This window comes from Melopsittacus undulatus, chromosome 1, assembly GCF_012275295.1.
Source record: "Melopsittacus undulatus isolate bMelUnd1 chromosome 1, bMelUnd1.mat.Z, whole genome shotgun sequence".
NCBI classification, from domain to species: domain Eukaryota; kingdom Metazoa; phylum Chordata; class Aves; order Psittaciformes; family Psittaculidae; genus Melopsittacus; species Melopsittacus undulatus.
The window spans coordinates 29,260,069-29,278,193 of record NC_047527.1 but is presented as its reverse complement, the minus strand read 5'-3'; the positions used below and the strand labels follow the sequence as shown (position 1 = coordinate 29,278,193).

The 18,125-nt window shown below is 41.8% G+C and overlaps 1 protein-coding gene across 1 annotated transcript; it reads right to left on the bottom strand.

Moving 5' to 3' along the window:
• Positions 1-250: 250 nt before the first annotated feature.
• LOC101879144 (fatty acid-binding protein, adipocyte) lies at positions 251-3,317 on the bottom strand. The gene is made up of 4 exons (XM_005150828.3): positions 3,164-3,317; positions 1,729-1,901; positions 1,414-1,515; positions 251-483 (listed from the first exon to the last, which is right to left on the bottom strand). Exons 1-4 carry the CDS (start codon positions 3,234-3,236, stop codon positions 433-435), a joined length of 399 nt encoding a protein of 132 aa, XP_005150885.1. The 5' UTR covers positions 3,237-3,317; the 3' UTR covers positions 251-432.
• Positions 3,318-18,125: the final 14,808 nt, after the last annotated feature.

Genomic DNA, 18,125 nt, shown 5'->3' with positions numbered 1-18,125 from the left:
TTATTCCCCTTGCTGTACACAGACTCCTTGCAACAGTTAGCCCACACACAGTGCTCATCAGTGGGTGTTTTTTATGTCCAGGTCTACACCTATCACACAAGTGCCACTCTCAGATCCTCTTTCTGCGCTGGGATGGGTCACAGTTATGAAGTGTGGTACTAGTTCTCATGCAATGCTTTCCCCCACAGCACCCCTTCCCGTGTTGCATCCCTCTCAAACCCTTCCTGACAAACTCCAGCACAAGCATGGGTTGTAGAAAGCTGAACATTTTATTGAATAGCCACAACAAATTAGTCTAGCTGCATGTAACTGTTTTGGGATATATCTGTAAAAAGTACAGTTCTCTTTAAAACATATTTGTGGAGATTTTCTCCTTTGGTTAGGTTGTTTTTCTCCAGCTTTAAGCGTTAGTCCCATGTGAAGATGGCGTCTTCATGCTTTTTCATAAACTCTTTTGCAGATAACATTATTCATGGTGCATTCCTGGAAAGAAAGGTAAATTTAATCAGCTTTTAACTCTCACAAAATATTTCTTAGAGGGTAATTATTTATCCATTGACAGCCAGTGTATGAAAAAAAAATCTGCATTTCTACTCCTATACAGTTACCAAACCAGTGAAGCCCAAGTTTGAGAGCTTCAGAAACAGAAGTCTGAAACACAAGACTGAAAGAACATCAAAGGACTGTTCCAGCAATCCCCAGAAGATTTCTAATCTCCACTTAAAAACCTCTAAAGAAGGATCCTAAGACTTCATTGGAGGGTGTTTGGATGCTGAAGTGGGGCATTAGTCTTTTTTCTTCCACCTTTTGCAGCAGTGGCTTGTTTTCACACGTGTGCATGACACACACATACTCACAGAGTCTTTCACAGCTTTCAGACTTGCAGGTGGTGGTGTTAGCCTCCGCATGTTAGGCTCTCCTCATCTATTTTTCTGCTAGCTTAAACTATGTATTTTCCAATCTTTCTTAATGAAGTTGTTATTAAAACTTATTTCTATTTGTTCTCCTCTGGTCTTTTTCCAAAGAAATATAAATATTAAATTTATGGATGTACTTTTCTCTAGGGGAGGGCAGAACTTTTTAGGAATTTTGTATACGTGCATCATTTTGTAGCATGTAGGAACCTCAGCTGCTTTTTATGAACACGGTTTTAATCCTCTCCCACATTCTTGAAATTGTCTTTCCTGAAACTGGAGAGCAGCGCGGGAAGCCCCAAACTGCAGGTGGGTCTCACTGGCACCAAGTCAAGCCAACACTCTCTGACCAGATAATAATACTAACCAACAGACTCATTCAGAGAGACACAGAACTCTTTTAGGTACTTTCACTCCTTGTATCTGAATCCAGTGTAACATACTTGCAAATGAATTCTACACAGTAATTTGAGAGATTAATTAACAAAAATTAACTCACCATCACCAGGTTCCCATCCACAACTTTTCTCTTTATGATAGTCTGTTTTCCATCCCACTTCTGCACCTGGGTCAGTACACCATTGTCTAGGGTTATGACATTCTGTCAAAGAAAAATGCAAAGCGTGGCTATTTCATGAGGGTCCTTCTGGCTGAAGAGAAGACTGTTTCCATATCCAAACCTTTGAAGGCAGCATTTCTACACTGGATGTCAAAATCACAACTCCATCCTCCTGCTCCCACATCCCTTTAGAGAGAGATGTATTTCACATCCCTTTTGAAAGAAGTATTTGGAAAGTGCTGTGTTTGGACTCACCTTTGTTTTTCTGTCATCTGCTGTGGTCTCATCAAATTCTTCACCCAGCTTGAAAGAGACCTCCGTATTTTTGAAGGTACTCTCTGTTTTGATGGTTATCACATCACCACTGATGCTGATAGTTACACTGGGCTTGGCCACACCAGCCATTTTCCTGGTAGCAAACCCCACACCTATAAATAAGACAGGGTACTATGAAATTGTCATCTTTACTTAATGTTTTTCTCCTATTTGTTGAGAAAGAGAACAATAAATCAAAAAACTTCAGTGCTGATTACCCTATTACTCTCTGAATTTTTAATTAATTCTATGTTGCAGAGCTTCTTTTGTAACATCTCCCTAATCTGATAAAGTTACAGACCAAGCCAGGTGGGATGACACAAGGAAATTTCTGCTCTGCCGTTGTCAGATAGTGAAAACAATATTTTGAAGACTTAGACAAGATTTTAATGCCAGATATCTGCACGTATACTTGCCCAAAATAACTGTGATGGTTTGTACACTAACTTGTATGCTAATTGTATCAAGAAGTAAACAAGCAGAAATATACAATGGTTTCTAAGACACAAAAACAAAGAAACAAGAAAAAGAAAAAAGCTTTTTTTTTTTTTTTGTAATATTTATCAGTGACTAGGCTGAATAAAAGGAAATGATTAAGGAATAGCTGGCAATGGTTACGTCCTGAGTAAAATCTGGGGTAAAGATAAAGAGTGCAAGAGTCTCACTTAAAGCTGTCTGAATGCTGCATAAATCTGTGTATTTCACTCCTAATCTCCAAATAACCCCCCATCTTTTTAGCACATACTGATCCAATCAGTGCAAGTTACCCCATACTTTCTGCACACTATAAGAGTGTGGAAACCTTTCAAAGCCCAAATTTAATTCTAAGCAAGAAGTCTATACCTTTAGAGAAGCCCTCCCATCTTTTGCAAGTATCTGCAGGAATCTATGCAATTTTCTTTGTTAATATTTACTGAAGACAGCTACAGATTTTTATTCATATACTAGCCATAACAATCTTCTAGTCTTCTAGTCCAGTAGCAATATAAAGAAGCTTAAGTGTCTTTCTTTTAGACAGAGGAGCTTGCTACATTCAAACATTACACCACTTTGTATGTCCAAGGATAAACAGATAATCCACACAAAATATTGCAGAGATGAGTTTTACATCCATTTATAACACTACCAAGTAGGCATGCAGGGACATGGCTTACCTGAAACCATTTCTGCCAGTCAAGGTTTTTCTACATTAAAAGAATTTGAAACCACTAATTCAAACAGTCAAGTTCTCCAGTTTAAGATCATCTGATCAAAATAGTTGGACTAAAATCCCCTTGGTAAACAGCATAGCCAGAAAAAACAAGTAAGGAATAAAGTTCAAAATCAGCATTCCTTCCCTGCCCCAGATACAACAACTCCAAATAACAATTCTCACCCAGCTCTTTCATATAGTCCTCAAAGTTTTCACTAGAAAGGAGCTTCCAGGTGCCCACAAACTGGTCACACATCCTGATAGGCTACAGAGAACTCCTCCACAGGATCAAACAGAAATGCAGGACAGGAGGACAGTATGAGCTCCAGAAGATCAGGAGTTATCTTTAAAAAGGAGCCTTAGCCACATGATGCTCTAGGATGACCAATGAAGAGGGAGTCCCAGTGCCCAGTGTTTTCCTTCCTCCTCTACCCCTCCTTTTGCCAGTAGGTCATAGTGTAATTATTTTTATGCCCTTACTAGCACAAAGATCACTGTCCTGGATTTATTTAATTATTTTTCTCTCTCAAGAACACTATACCTTAAAGGCAAGTAATTACATCACATTGTCTGTCAGATGAAAAAGATAGGTTCAATCCACAGCAGATTGTGTTCTCTCCCATACTCCTTTAATTTCAAATGGACAAAGCTACATTCCCAGACTGTAAGATCTGAAAGGCTCATTGGGATAATTTAGTTTGCTTTCTGCACCTCTGCAGTCAGAGATTTTCTCCAAATATGCATAGAACTACAGGAAGAAATGGATTTGGGTCAGAGAGAGGGTACTGGTGGCTGCAGAGGGGTAAGGCAATAAAACTGTTTCCTGGATTAGGATGTCCTCATGATTGCACCACCTGAGCTAACTGACCAATAGCTCTGCTGCTTTTATGTGATAGAGTGGGGATACAGGGCTCTGTGAAAAGCAAAGTGACAAAACAGATGATTTCTCTCCCCTTTGCTCCTGCGCTTTCTGAAGACCTATGTCCCAGTGACTAGCATTATGACTATCTGTGGCATAGAGCTAGGCTCTGGTATTGACCCACCTTCATTTGTTTTCTGCTTGCATTGTTCAAGTAGTAATTTGTTTATGGCAAGGTGTGTACAGGCCTGGCATAATAAGGTCCACCTTGGCTGATCCCCTAAGCCCTGTCATAGCTCTGATCACCAAAAACTGTACCAGAAAGTAGCCAAGCAATTTCTTAGACCTTCCTTTTGGCTGTAACATTCTATTCCAATAGCAAAAAGCAGCTAGTAAGTGTAGACTCCAGCCCCTGCAATTCCCCTTAGGTGGATTTCCTGGAAATACTCTGCTGGTTGTTAGGCATCAAATATGTTGGTTCAACATATTTTTGTAAAGTAATATCTTGTAGAAAAAAACATGTACATAGGATTGTAGGATCATAGAGAAATTCAGAAGGGAAGAGAGGTCGGGAGATCTCCAACACAGCCTCACCTTCAGGCTGGAGCAGCTCTGAGCTCAGACCAGGCTGCTCAGGGCTGTGCCCTGTCAAGGCTTGGAAACGTCTAAGGATGGAATCAGCACAGCCACCCTGGGCAATCTGCATCCCTGCCCAGCTGTCACCAGGGGTAAAGGATCTCCTTATCTCCTGCCTAAACCTCTCTTCTTTCAGCTTTTACTCATAGCCTCTCATCCTCCCATCATTCACTGCTGTGAGAAGCCTGGCTCCAACCCCTCAGTGGCTTCCCCATGGGTGCTGGGGACTGCTGTAAGCACTCCCAAAGCCATCTCTTAACCAGGATGAACATCCCCAGTCTCACAGTCTCTCCTCGCAGGGAAGTGCTCCAACCCCCTGAGCATCCTGGGGGTCCCCTGTTGCACTCACACCAAAACTGGATACAGTACTCCTGATACAGCCTAATGAGTGCTGAGGAAATGGGAATAATCCCTTCCACTAACTTACTGGCTGCACTCCTGTTCATACATCTCAGGATGGTTTTCAGCTTTTTGCTGCCAAGACTCAGCTCGCTGCCCACTAGGATCCTGAAAGCCTTTTTTGCAAGCTCCCTAACCAGTCTGTTCTGAGTCTGCATTGCTGTGACATGTGTAATTAGTTGCCCTCCTGTGCCTTTAAGACTGTAAACTGTGGGAACAATTATTCTTTTTTACCTTTTTTTTCCCTTAGAATAGCTAAACTTCAGTTTGGCCTATTCTTTTTTGAGTTTTTCTATATATACCAACTTTGGGTTAATCCTGGAATAAATAAAATTCTAATAACTGAAGCCTCTGATGACTTTCCTGATTGGTTTTATTGGAGTATCACATGCTCAGGTCCTCTTTGAAAGGCAACTCAGGGAGGACCCCAGGTTTGTGTCATTATCTTGGGTTTTTTTACATAGAATTTTTGGCTTGAGAAATATAGCACCACGTGTGAGCAGTTTGTAGGATCTTGACAACTCAAATCAAGTAATTATGTGACTAGCTGAAAGTGTCGGGTGCAGATTGCTGCAGTGCCCCAGAAAAGATGTGATTTGGTTGAACTCAGTTTCTGCACACACTTTTCTTGCCTTTTGGCAACTCTTCTATGTGTCACTTACTACAGTTAGCATTCATTTCTTTGGAGGTGCTTTTATATTCAAAACTATAGCCTGAGAGAGGGGATTGGCCTTTCTTTGGTGTTAACAGATGTCTGCAATGCTCATGCTGCTGGAAGAGTCTTCTGGGAGAGAGGTGAAGCACCACACGAATCAGTTTGGAGCAGACAAGGCACCCTCCCTAAGCAGTTGATTACTACTTGCACCTATTTAAAGTGAATCTGAGCTATTTGTAGATGTCTTGAGAACATGATGATTCAACAATGCAAAAAGAAAGCCAGCTTGTGGGTTGACTTGCATGTTTACTTCAAAGCAAGCAGCTATCTGGGAGCAGGATCATGGCTCTCACTTGGGAAGTATACTACTGATGGTCTCCTTTCCCTTGGGAGAGACTTCCAGTGACAAGAGATAGGCTTGTGGAATTGATATAATCTATTTCAAATCCTGCCTGCTCCCCTGGAGCAAAGGCCTTAAGTCATGTGGCCTGCTGATAAAGACTGAGTGCTTAATGGTCATGAAGAAATCAGCAGGGCTTCCGGTTCTGGAAGCTCAGGCAAATCTGGGATTTGTGTTCCTTACAGAAATGTTTTGCCGGCAACTGCTAAGCAACCTAGCTGAACAGCCCTGTGGTCATCAGCATTGCTGGGATCTAATACCATCAAAAGCAAGAGCATCTTCAAAAGTGTAGAAAGCTTCTGGAAAATAAGAGGGAATTTTGAAGAAACCACAGCCAGTAAGAGGTAAACTGAGGAAGCAAAGCTGGTGAGGATCCAGCACAGTGAGGAAATCTGGCAAAGTAAATTTGTCACAGAGGGAAACCCTGTCTCTTAACCTTGATATGAACTGAGGGAGCTGAAGTCTGTAGACAACAATAACACACTGTCTGCAACATGGTTTTGGTGTGACCTTTGAAGATATTTCTTAATGCAGAAGGTGCAGAAGCAGAACAGCAAAGCAGCAGCTGCGCAGGGAGATGAAGGTGGATAGGAAGCTGGTGGTGTGTTAACTCTTGCTCTGTGAGTCAGACCAACAGTGGAGATCTACTTGAGATAAACAGGTTTTTTTTTGCAAAAATAAGCACAATATTAACCTGCCTTTAATTCTTTCCAGCACGTAGGAGGAATGACGCTGCTTCCACTTAAGTATGTGACAAAGAGGATGCGTATTCCTGTAGTCGAGATCTGTCACTTAGGACAGCTTTTAACTGAGGACTGTGCCAAAACTTTTTTGATGCTTTAGATACGTATTGATTTGTCAAAGGAAAAGTACAGCTTACTCTTAAAAGTGACAGCATAAATTAACAAATCATAGTTAGGGCTTTTAACAACACTTTGCTTAATTTATAAAGGCCTCTTTCTCCAGTTCCTCCTTGACCCAGAAAGGTAATGATTTACAGCTTCTTCAACTGCTATAGCTACTGAACTGGTGACTACCCATGAGCAGCAGTGTGTTGGGCTTACACAGTTGTTTCCACAGTTCTGCTACTCTTTCAATCAAAACCTGGAATGTAATGGTAAAAAGACATCTGCTCAATTCCCACCTGATGCCGTAGCAGATTATTAGCTTGTTGACAATGACTTATGCTATAAACTTTCTTAAAAGGAAAGTGCCCGTATGTGGGATTCTTAGTGGCACAGACAGCAATGTCCATAGTAAGAAAAAATATACAGTTTTGAAGAGCTATTAAAAATTGGGATTTTTCCTTAAGCAGGGAGGGGACCATGGCTTTGCTGTAAGCTTTCTGTTGAGGCACAGTCACATCTATTGAGAAGATGGGCTACAGCAGCTTTCATCCCCAGAATGAAATAAAATGTCACACTGGTACTGCCACAACTTGGACCAAGTGAAAAGTTATCTTATTACTTATCTGGCTGCACACTGGAGTGCAAATCTGTTCTAAGGCCTCAGGGTAACTTCACAAAAGGTGAAATAATTCTGCAAAGCAGACAGACACAGGTAAAAGGATGCCCATGTCTACTTTCCAGCTTGTTACTGTAATTTTGGATTAATGTCTGAGACAGGTGAACTGCCTTAGACTTCTGCTTAGCCAGCAAAAGGTAAAACTAAATCTTTGGTACTCGCGATGTGAGGCACTGACTTTACAAAATCCTGACTTCAGTTGGTTTGAAATTTCAAGAGGCCAGCTGTTTTTCTGTGGCATTTTTCTCTCTCCTGGAGAAGGAGTAGAGCAGGACACATGAGCAGGTCCTTTTTCCTACACTCAGAAGAACTTTTCCTATGCCCAGCAGCAAACTGATGCTCCCCTATGCATGGCTGTGGCTTCAGGCCTTGCTCAGGACTGAGGGTACTATTGCAAATGGTCACTTTGCTGAAGGAATCAAATTTTACCAGCAGCAACAACAGATTTGTTGTTCCCTTGAGGCTTATGAGCACCACTCTACCCATTTACATTGCTGGGTTGTGACACTGGGAGACCTCAGACTGATGGGCCCTAATAGTTGATTTTTACTTTTAGTGATTCTGGGTTCTTGTATTTCCTATGGGCTTAAGTCCAGCCAGCGAGTACCTCACATGCTTGAACAGGTTTCCAGTATTTGAAAGAAGAACTGTGAAAACTGAAACATCTAAAAGGTGTTTCTGAGGCAGTAAGCTAAGTTTGTGGTGATGCTAATAACAGAAATGACATCTTTTAACTCCAAGGCATAGTAAGATCAAGCTCAAAACAAAGCCTGGTGGCTAACACCATTAACTTGTAATTAAAATACACATGATTACATTTCTGAACTTGTTTTAAGATTAAGAAAAAATGCAGGTATGCCTGGAGGGAATGGCAAATCTCTGGACCTTTCTTTGCCTTTGCTAGGTTCTCATGAGAGTAGTGTTGACAGTTGGGATTCTGTTTTTTCTCAGAAGATGACATGGCAGTAATTTATGCTCTTGAACATTTATGGCTCATGCCAGGTGACAGCTATTCCTGAGGAAAACAATGACTTCTCATACACTGCCCCAACATGCTCAAATCTGTCCAGCTTGTGTTCAGTTACTATACGAATCTTGCATCTAACACCAGGGCATTTCCTCTCGAGAGTGTACAATGAAAGTCAGCCTTTTTTTGAATCTTGTCTGAGGACTTCATTGTCCTGGCCTTACTTCAGAGCACAAAAATCCTGCCCACCCCACACCCCCCAAGAAAAAAAAAAAAAAAGAAGAAAAGGTACTTTTTTATTTTTTTATCCCTAAACTTCTCTAGATTTAGGAATTGCAACAGACTTGTAAATAACCTGTTTCCCAAAGCACGTTTGGGTTTCTTCTAGCAATTTGAAGATTTCCTACTAACACTCTGAAAAATCCCTTTGTAGTCCTTCCTCAGACACTCATCTGAATTATTCCACATCATCCAGCTGAAACCATCTCTTGAAGCATTCATCTGATCAAAGTGACAAGACTGTCGGTTACATCTGCTTCAGAACTACCCATCAGGACTCCATTCCAGTTCTGCCTTGTTACTGCAGCTCATACAATACCACCTGCACAGAGCCAGGCTTGCATCTTATTTCTATATGGGTCTGCATTTAGAATCCCTGCACAGGTTTGGGATTTTGGTGGGTTGGTTTTTTTTTTTGTTTTTTTTTTTTTTTTTTTTATTTTTATATGTATTTAGCAAGCTGAGAAAAAATCTTCAAATAAAGATGACAGACTAGCGCATTTTGTTAGCCTGTAATATCGTGTAAGTTATTATTATCGCAGGTTGTTCTCATCCTAACAGTTGTCCTCTTGTGAAGCACGAACATTCCCAGAATTTCACTTCTCTTTCTAAGAAAGCTAAAGAAAGAACAAAGTGTAAGAACAAAATAACAGTATTTCAACAAGACTATAAAGACAAAACATTTAAGCTATCTTTGTTTCTGTGGCTCTTCACTCTACATGTCGCAGGTTAGTGCTAGCAATGCTTTCATCTCACAGCTTGCTCTGGAACTTCTGCAGATCTCCTGTTGTATTTGCCAGAAAGCTATCTGCTGTTGCAGATGCTTTTGGACCGCATCCAAAGACCTATGGCTCTGTGTAAAGGAAACGAAAACATTCCCGGTATGAAATGCCCTGCGTTCAGAGTCGAAGTCTCAGGGAAAGCAGCCCTCCTCCCGCACGGGTGGATGCGAAGGCTGGCAGCAATCCCGGCAGCGCTCTGCGGCTGACTGCTGCCCCCGGGCGCCGGGACCTGGAGGGCCGGAGAAAGAGACGGTTTGCAGACTCCAACAGCTGCTGCCCAGCCACACACACTGCCTGGGCCTCTTAGGGCTGCCTCCTCTGCAGCATTGCCTCTGAATTTCACTGCCACAGCCACCTCTTTCCATCTCATCTTGTACCTGATAAAGTAGGTTGGAAATCAAAATGATCTCCGAGGGAAGAAATGCAAACGGTTTTCTACAGCAACCTATCATTCCTGCCCTTCCCTCTTTGGACAGCTGTCTTGCTAGAAACAAGTCAACATTGTTTATATCCATCCTGACATTCACCATGTCTCCAATCAGCGACTGCCATAAAATGCATAGCTTAATGTCGGGTAGTAAATCAGCTCCCTGCTTGGGATACTGAGGAGAAGCTGGAGGCAAAAGACAGTTTGCACAGGGAGGATGGAATTTGGCCAGAAAAGCTGTGGCCCCATCCCTGGCAGTGCTCCAGGTGATGTAGGACAGGGCCTTGAGCAACCTGGTCTAGTGTGAGGTATCCCTGCCCAGGGCAGAGGGGTTGGAACTAAGTGATTTTAAGGTCCTTTCCAATCCTAAACATTCTATGATTCTATGTGCTGCATGCTTCCAAGCAGGCATCTTCAGCAGATGTGGGCAAGGTATGTCCCTATGGCTCCTTGTTGTACCCCAATTCCTAACTGCAGCCAAGCCTTAGTTTTGGCATACACAGAGTATCTAAAGCTGCTAGTGACAATAGTGACACCTACTTAAAATGGAGCCAGAAGTCCCAAAATTACTTTTAAATCCTCTCTGACTTCTACTTTTTCCACTCTGGAGGATCTCATCACAGCTGGCAGGCATGGGAAGTTGCAGGTCTCTAGGGGAGACAACATGATCTTTCAGGAATAATGAACATCTTCGTCTCTCCTTCTCAGTACTGGTATCTGTTTCGTTGACACACCTTCCTTGTGCTTTAACTGGGGGTTCTACTTATCTCAACATCTTCCCAAACTATTAAAGACAAAAGTGCTGCTTCAGCTTGAGACTGCTCAAACTGCTGGTTTTGAACTAGTAAGAAACAAACAGACCCGTAAGTCTAGTTTCACACTAACATCAGCTATTTGTATTTATTTTCATGCTAGCTACTGCAGTGCTGGTGTGGCACTGCTCCATGGAAGCACCAAGTAGGAGTTGGAGCTGCAGTGTCCCTCTGAGCTGCTGACAGAAGGCCTGGAGCATTTGAGGGCATTTGCAGAAGCATTGCTGCCTCCTTTTCCTTACAGCAAGGGCCTGCTATCTTGGCCACTTTCTTTGTTTCAGAGTTCCTGATATTTGTTTAAACAATGCTGAGTTCTGCCATTCTTCTTCAGGTGGGCTGTTGCAAATACTCAGTGGGGTGTTTGCTCCACCATAAGAGTACAGCAGTTTATGCTGCCTTGATGGAGGCTCTTTGTACATCTTTTTAGTATCATGAAATGCCCGGTGGACCTGCCAGTGCAGTGTTCAGAAGGGGACTGCAGCACATACTTTCAGGCAAGAACTGAAGGAGCCAGATGGCAAGCATGGCATGAGGCTGGACACGTGCTCTTTTGTAACAGGGGATGTTTCTTCCACAGTTCTTTCAGGTATGGCTTCCTCATGCTCTCATATCATTTTAGTGGACATTTCACTGGACAACCACAGAGCTCTAACCCAATGGGCCAAATGTAATTGTTAAGAAGACCAAGATCCTTCCAGAGTTTGTAAGTCATCAAGGGGAAGTGCTCATTCAGTTAATGCAGGTATAGTTCTGCATAGATTTTCAAGGAAAAGGAGTCTGGTTCACTAATCCTAAATAATGATAGTTCTTGCTGAGTTTCATTTTATCCTTCCGTACCTTCTTAGGCATACAGGATAAGATTAGCTGCACAAGAACTGGTGAGGAATTGTTCCATGGAGTACCAGAACTTGTGAACTGGTTTGGTTATACCTGAGATATGCAATCACATTTTTTTAAAAACAATCAGCAAAGCTCTTACAAGTGTATTGAAAGCATCCTGGTAACTAATCTTCCAGTTATTTTGCTTATTAAAACTTGCAGACTTACAAAGCAATTACTTTCGATTTTACTGCCACAGGAACTATCTGGAGAGATGCTGAGGTTGTTTCATATAATGGTACAGAGGCAGTCTGAGATTCTTAACTTTTAGCTATAAACATATTAGATTATGTAATTTGTTGCCTTGGTTACCACAGTGCCTTCTTAGGCTGAGCTCTTTTTGTTTTTAGAAAGGCTGAGATACCATTTTTCCTGTCTCATCTCCTAGAGGACTACACATTTTGTGAAGCAGAAACAACCTGAGATTGTTTTTGTCTTGCCTGGCACCTGACTTCTCAGATGCAACATGGAGTTAAGCATTTGTTCCCATTAGCAATAAAAGAACTTGGCTGTAACCATGATGTTGGAGAATCAAGCTTTCTTTGGTGCAAAGGAGCTTATTTGCCAGTTCCTGCTAGTAACTCTGGTAAGATAATGATCAGTTACATTACCTGCTGCAAGACAGAAGGTGTGCAATCTGGAACAGTGCTGAAGCTACTGGATCTTGCAGAGCATACTGACACACAACTAGCAGAACTCCTACAATCTCTCTGACCCTGCAGGGTAAGCAGTGAGACACATCTGGCGAGTGCTTAGAAGTACTTAGTTAAAACTAAATCTAGACTAGTCCAGGAGAGCATACTGGCTCGTTCTTGGGTGAACATAACTCTCTATAACCAAACTCATGGAGTCTGTTGGCACCTCAGAAACATGTGCCTAACATGATTGAATATAGTGGCACAGCATCTGCTCTGTGAAGCCAAAATATTGGAGACTGCTTTCTCAACTGGTAGTGCAAATTACTCATGTGTTTCCTAAACATTTGCTGGTACAAAACCTAAGTATAGTAGCTGTTTAAAAAAAAATAAATCTTTCTGTCTGGTAGCCATTAAGGTAGCATGTTCTAAGATCAAAGCAGAACAAGCTTAACCCATCATCCTCACTGGCACTTCATGAAACTGCTGTTCAGTGTTCTTTGGGAGTTGTGTCTATCATGTCTCAATGTTATTGGGACATACATAAAGACTGTAAGATAAATCTTGTCCAGAGGGCACTTACATCTTTCATACAAACTTGGGCTACTGTGGAATCTACGTTAAATTTCATAATTCCATAATCAACCCAAATCAGGCAGAAGTGGTGGCCTTTGAATTCGTGTCTATTTATGTAGAGTTTTGGAAGATTGCTCACATTCTGGTATATGTGACAAAAGTCAGTGTGCTACATATATCAATGGTTTAGGTTAGCAGAGCATTATTAAAATTCTATAATGAATAGCATCCTGATTAGTCTCTACTCCTACTAATATTTTTATTATGAGGATATGGGCAAGATTATTAACATTGTATACTAAAAGAACAATCTTAATTCTAAAAAGATCATTTAATTTCATATCTTGAAGATAAATGAAGTTTAGGTCTGCAAGCACACACACCAGGCTAATTCCAGGAGCTGAGATTAAAGGTCTGGTTTACATGTAAGGAGAGATAATGACTTTTAGTTACTTGAGGCTGCAGTGATGTCAGCCAGCTGAAGTCTGAAAATTAAATATTGCTTGAATTACCCAAATAATCTATGGAAACACCTTACTGAGGGCTCTGTCATAACAGCAACCAAGAGCTGATGCCAACTACATAATTTAGTCTTGATACCAAAATAGCAACTTTCCTTTTAATTCTAGGACAGTGTCAAGTTGAACTAGAATAAATCAATCTCAGACTTCTCTCTGAGAATGGATTTCTGAGGGAAGTGGATTTTCCTCCTGTATCACCTTTTATTTTAATCTTGAAATTTGATTGAATAGTTTAAAGTAACATCTCTAAAGAGGAAAAGCTATGTTACACATTGAGATAAACTGTTTATTCTGAAGCTTGTACTAAATCTGTTTCTTAGTTGTGTTATTTAGATTACTACTCTCTAAAATCACAATGACTTAAATCTCTGTGGTTGGTTTTAGCTTATTGGCTGAATGACCAAATTCTCAATCTGCTTTTAGGCAAGAGGGTGGTCTGTGCTTGGGTGACATGGATAAATTAATACCTAACACAACTTCTGCAGAAAGAATGTCCCTCACACTTCAAAGCCTGCTTAGTTCTGCTGTGTGTCGAGCTACACTAGTAATAAGCCTCTTTGGAGAGAATAAGCTACACAAGATGGTCTCCTTCTCTTTCCCCTTCCCCACTAAGTAGGCAGACAAAACCTCTGTCTTCCGAAAAAAAAGCAGTCACTGAGCTTGAGATGCATCTGTCTGTGACCTTATGTGACCAGCTTTACGATGTGAACAAGGGGGGCAGCGCTGCCATGAAATCGCTTGAAGGGGAAAGTGCTTCTCTTAAATGAGGGCTTGTGAATGCCTCAGGATGAATGGAAAGGCAGACAACGACTCCAAATAACTCTTCTGTGAGACTGCTGCAGACTGAGCTAAATCATTTGTCATTCAAGTTTGTGAAAAGGTAAAACAATAGGAAATAGTTGCTCTTTTTATTCCTCTCTGTATATTAGCAACACTTCATGCTATAAGGTTGCTTATACTTCTTCAAGGTGCTTACACTTCCTACTCTCCAAACTCAAGCCCTTGCATTTTGGAAGCTTTTGTCTTTGCTGCCTCTTATAAGGCCTGGCTATTCCACTACTGTGTCGTTTTTTAATCCCTCTACAGGTCTAACAAATGGAGAACCTACTTTGGTGAACGTGTACAGGTGGAGAAAGGAAAGTAAAACCCCATGAACATTCTTTTTTATTTTTATTAACAGGATGGTAAAATTAAGCCTTTAACTAACTTGGTATAAAATTTCCTTTAAAATTAAATAGCTTTATTCCTTCCCTTGACTCATTCCTTTAGTATAAGTGAGGAAGCAACAACTTCTCTTCTCAGGAAAACGTGAAAATCAGGTTAGGTTTCTGTGGCCATGAGAGCAAAAAGAAGGTCCCAGACTTGTTCATCTCTGTTAGGATTGATGTAGGTATGTGGTGGAAGGTAAGTGTCTGGGGTTATAGGGACCAAGCAAACTGCCTATCCCTTTTTCAGTTCCCTGAAAAAGCTGTTCCTAAAGCACAAGAAAGAAATTTCATACTCCTTACATAGTATAATGCAACAAGTTTCAGAGATTAACTAAGGATTTGATTCAAAGCAATGCTTAGCTTCTGGCATTTAGAACAGGCAAGGTATTTGCACAAGTTTAACATTCTTACTGGAAACTCTGTTGTGATTCTGCTGCAATAAAGCAGCATATATAAAAGTTTGACATTCTCACAAATTACACTTCAAAATCAATCCCTAATAGTACCTGGACTTTTTAAGTAATCTGTTTTTCAAAACACTGAAATAGTAGTCACTGTAAATCATAGAATCATAGAATGGTTTGGGTTGGAAAGGACCTTCAGATCATCTACTTCTGAATCTCCCACCACGGGTAGGGACACCTCACACTAGAGCGCCATACAAGGCTCTGTCCAACCTGGCCTTGAACACTGCCAGGGATGGAGCATTCACTATTTTTTTGGGCAACCTGTTCCAGTGCCTCACCAGCCTCATAGTAAAGAACTTGCTTATACCTAACCTGAGCTTCCCCTGTTTAAGTTTAAATCCAGTACCCAATCAACTATTTTTGCACATCCCAGTCTCATGGTAGCGTGTTATCTATAAACCAGAAGTTATTGTTGGCTTGGACCTTCAGCTTCAGTTGTGATAATTTTAATTATGTCATAAGGTTGTAACTTACTGAGCTGCACTAAGGTGTTCTGTGCACAGCTGTTCTGTACATGGACTATGTCCTTGTGCCTGTATCAAATACAGGGTCAGCAGTCAGCAACTCTCCACAAACCTTTGTGAAAGGTGAGAAATCTTAGCCTCCTAAAGAGGATATAAGTAGACTGTTACAAAGGTGGCCAACTTCAAGACAGCAAAGAGTAGTCCAGGCTACCAAAAAGTGCCATTGGATCCTTGTTCTCTGCTACACTAACAGCATGGAACAGGTATCATGACATCTAAGCACCTGTACTAGCATCTTAAATCTGTGTATTGGGTTTGCATGGCAAGGTTCTGGTAGCCGGGAGGGTGGTGGTGCTGGTGGTGGTGTGTGTGTTCTACAGGGGTTCTTCTGTAAGAAGATTCCAGAAGCTCCCCCTGTGTCCAACAGACCCAATGCCAGCAGGCTCCAAGATGGATCTGCCACTGGCCAAGGCTGAGCCCATCAGTGATTGTGGTAGTGCCTCTGGCATAACTTAATTAAGAAGGGGAAAAAAACTGTAATAGCAATTGCAGCTGAAGAAAGGAGTGAGAATATGTGACAGATACAGCTCTGCATTTCTCAAGGTCAGTGCAGAAGGAGGGCAGGAGGTGCTCCAGGCTCCACAGCAAAGATTCCCCTGCAGCCCATGGTGCAGCCCATGGTGAGGCAGGCTGTGTCCCTGCCACCCATGGAGGTTCATGGTGGAGCAGATCCATCTGCAGCCCATGGATGATGCCACACTGGAGCAGGGGGATGTCCAAAGGAGGCTGTGACTCTGTGGGAAGCCTGTGCTGAAGCAGGCCCCTGGCAGGACCTGTGGCCCCTTGGAGAGATGAGCCCACACTGGAACAGGTTTGCTGGCAGGACTTGTGACCCTGCAGGAGACCCACACTGGAGCAGTCTGTTCCTGAAGGACTGCACCCGTGGAAGGGACCTCTGTCCAATTGCAGACAAGGTGTGATAAAGTGGCTCAGTGGCTAACTTGTTTCCAGCCGTGGTCGACCCACCACAATATGGCACATCATCTCCACAGTTTTGGGCAAGTGCTGCAGTATTTCAGAAACCTGGTGCCTAATGACTGACCAAGGGTGGAATATGCTGATACGCGGATAGAATCCACAACTCATTAAAGCTGTAAAGTAGGCATGCTTTGTTCAGTGCTGAGGCACATGGGGGATTGCTCCTCCAAAGGCATGCACACCTTTCCTTTGTCACTTAGTTTGCTTATATTACATATTATAAACATGAGATTGTTTCATGCCTGATACATATGCAAAACCTATTCCCATCTAGTATTATAATTAGTTTTCTGGCATTTGTCCCATTAATGAGCTTGCACAGTGCCTCCTGGTGGTGGTCGTTAGGGGGTCATGAGGATGAAGGCCTGTAGTTCCTCTTCATCACCACGAGTAACCTCTTGTTTTCACACAGAATCAATGGGGTTTTGGCTCATATCCAAACCTCATGTCCCCTACAAGCCAGTTTTACCTATCTTAAAGCAGAAACTTGTCAAGCTTGCAAATTTTGTTACTCTGGTTATTTTTTGTTCCTTTTCTTTCTATGGATACTATTTAAACAAGAATGTCTTAAATGTTAAATTATGTATCTTATCTACTATAATTCTGCCTAGCATCTGTAACTTCTACAATTCTGCTTCACCGTTTTAGCAACTTTGACTCCTATGGTTCTGTTTCACTAAGCACAAGGACTGCTTAAGCAAGCAGGTGCAATGTTAACCCTTTATTCCCTGGTATCAGTGTCAAGATACACACTGTACCACTCTTTCACTGGACTGGCTCACTGCCACCATTGCCCCCTCTGTTGCTTGTCCCCTAGGCTCTAGCTACAGACAAGGTGCAGTGAGAGAGGCAGCTCCAGGCCACATATTAACAGTGTATATTTTATAGCAAGATGCACCTGGAAGTGAATTTCTCTTTCCATTGGCTACAGAAAGAGCATCAATTACTACATTTAAGCTTAAACTCTTCCCTGAACACACTTTGGTCTTGCAGAATCAGGGAGTGATTGTTTATTCAACAGCTAGAAATGCCCATGTGCTCTCCTGGGGTTTCGTGCTGCAGATCATTAGCTTAATAGTTTTTGTGTCAAACTGGTGGGTAGTAGCCAGTACCAGCACAATCTAGTACCTTTATTAAAGATGGAAATAGATATACAGTCCCTGCCAATAAAATCTGTGGATGACAAAGACTGGCAGAATGATAAATTATGGCAGATTAAGGACTGGTAATACAGCATGAGCTGGACTTGGTAACAAACAAAATGTGTTGCAGTATGCATATAAAATGAGATACTGGAAAATTGTAAATTTGTGAAGGACCCAGACCAAACCACAAAGTGTAAATGCCAGTCTATAACAACCAGGGGTAATGTAAATCCTGAGGGTATTGAGAGGAGAAGGGTATTTTTAAGGTATTAAGGGTGTTGCATTATAGGGCTGCTGCAAGAGCAGATTCATTGAAGAGCTGCACAGATTTTCCGAGGAGCAAAAAAAATGTCTCTCAATGAGGAGCATATGCTTGCTTCAGTTGCACAGAGAAACAAAGACTAGGAAGGAAGCTGAAAGCAGTATAATCATCTTGCCTCACTGCAGATACACGGCGAAAGGATGCGGTTAT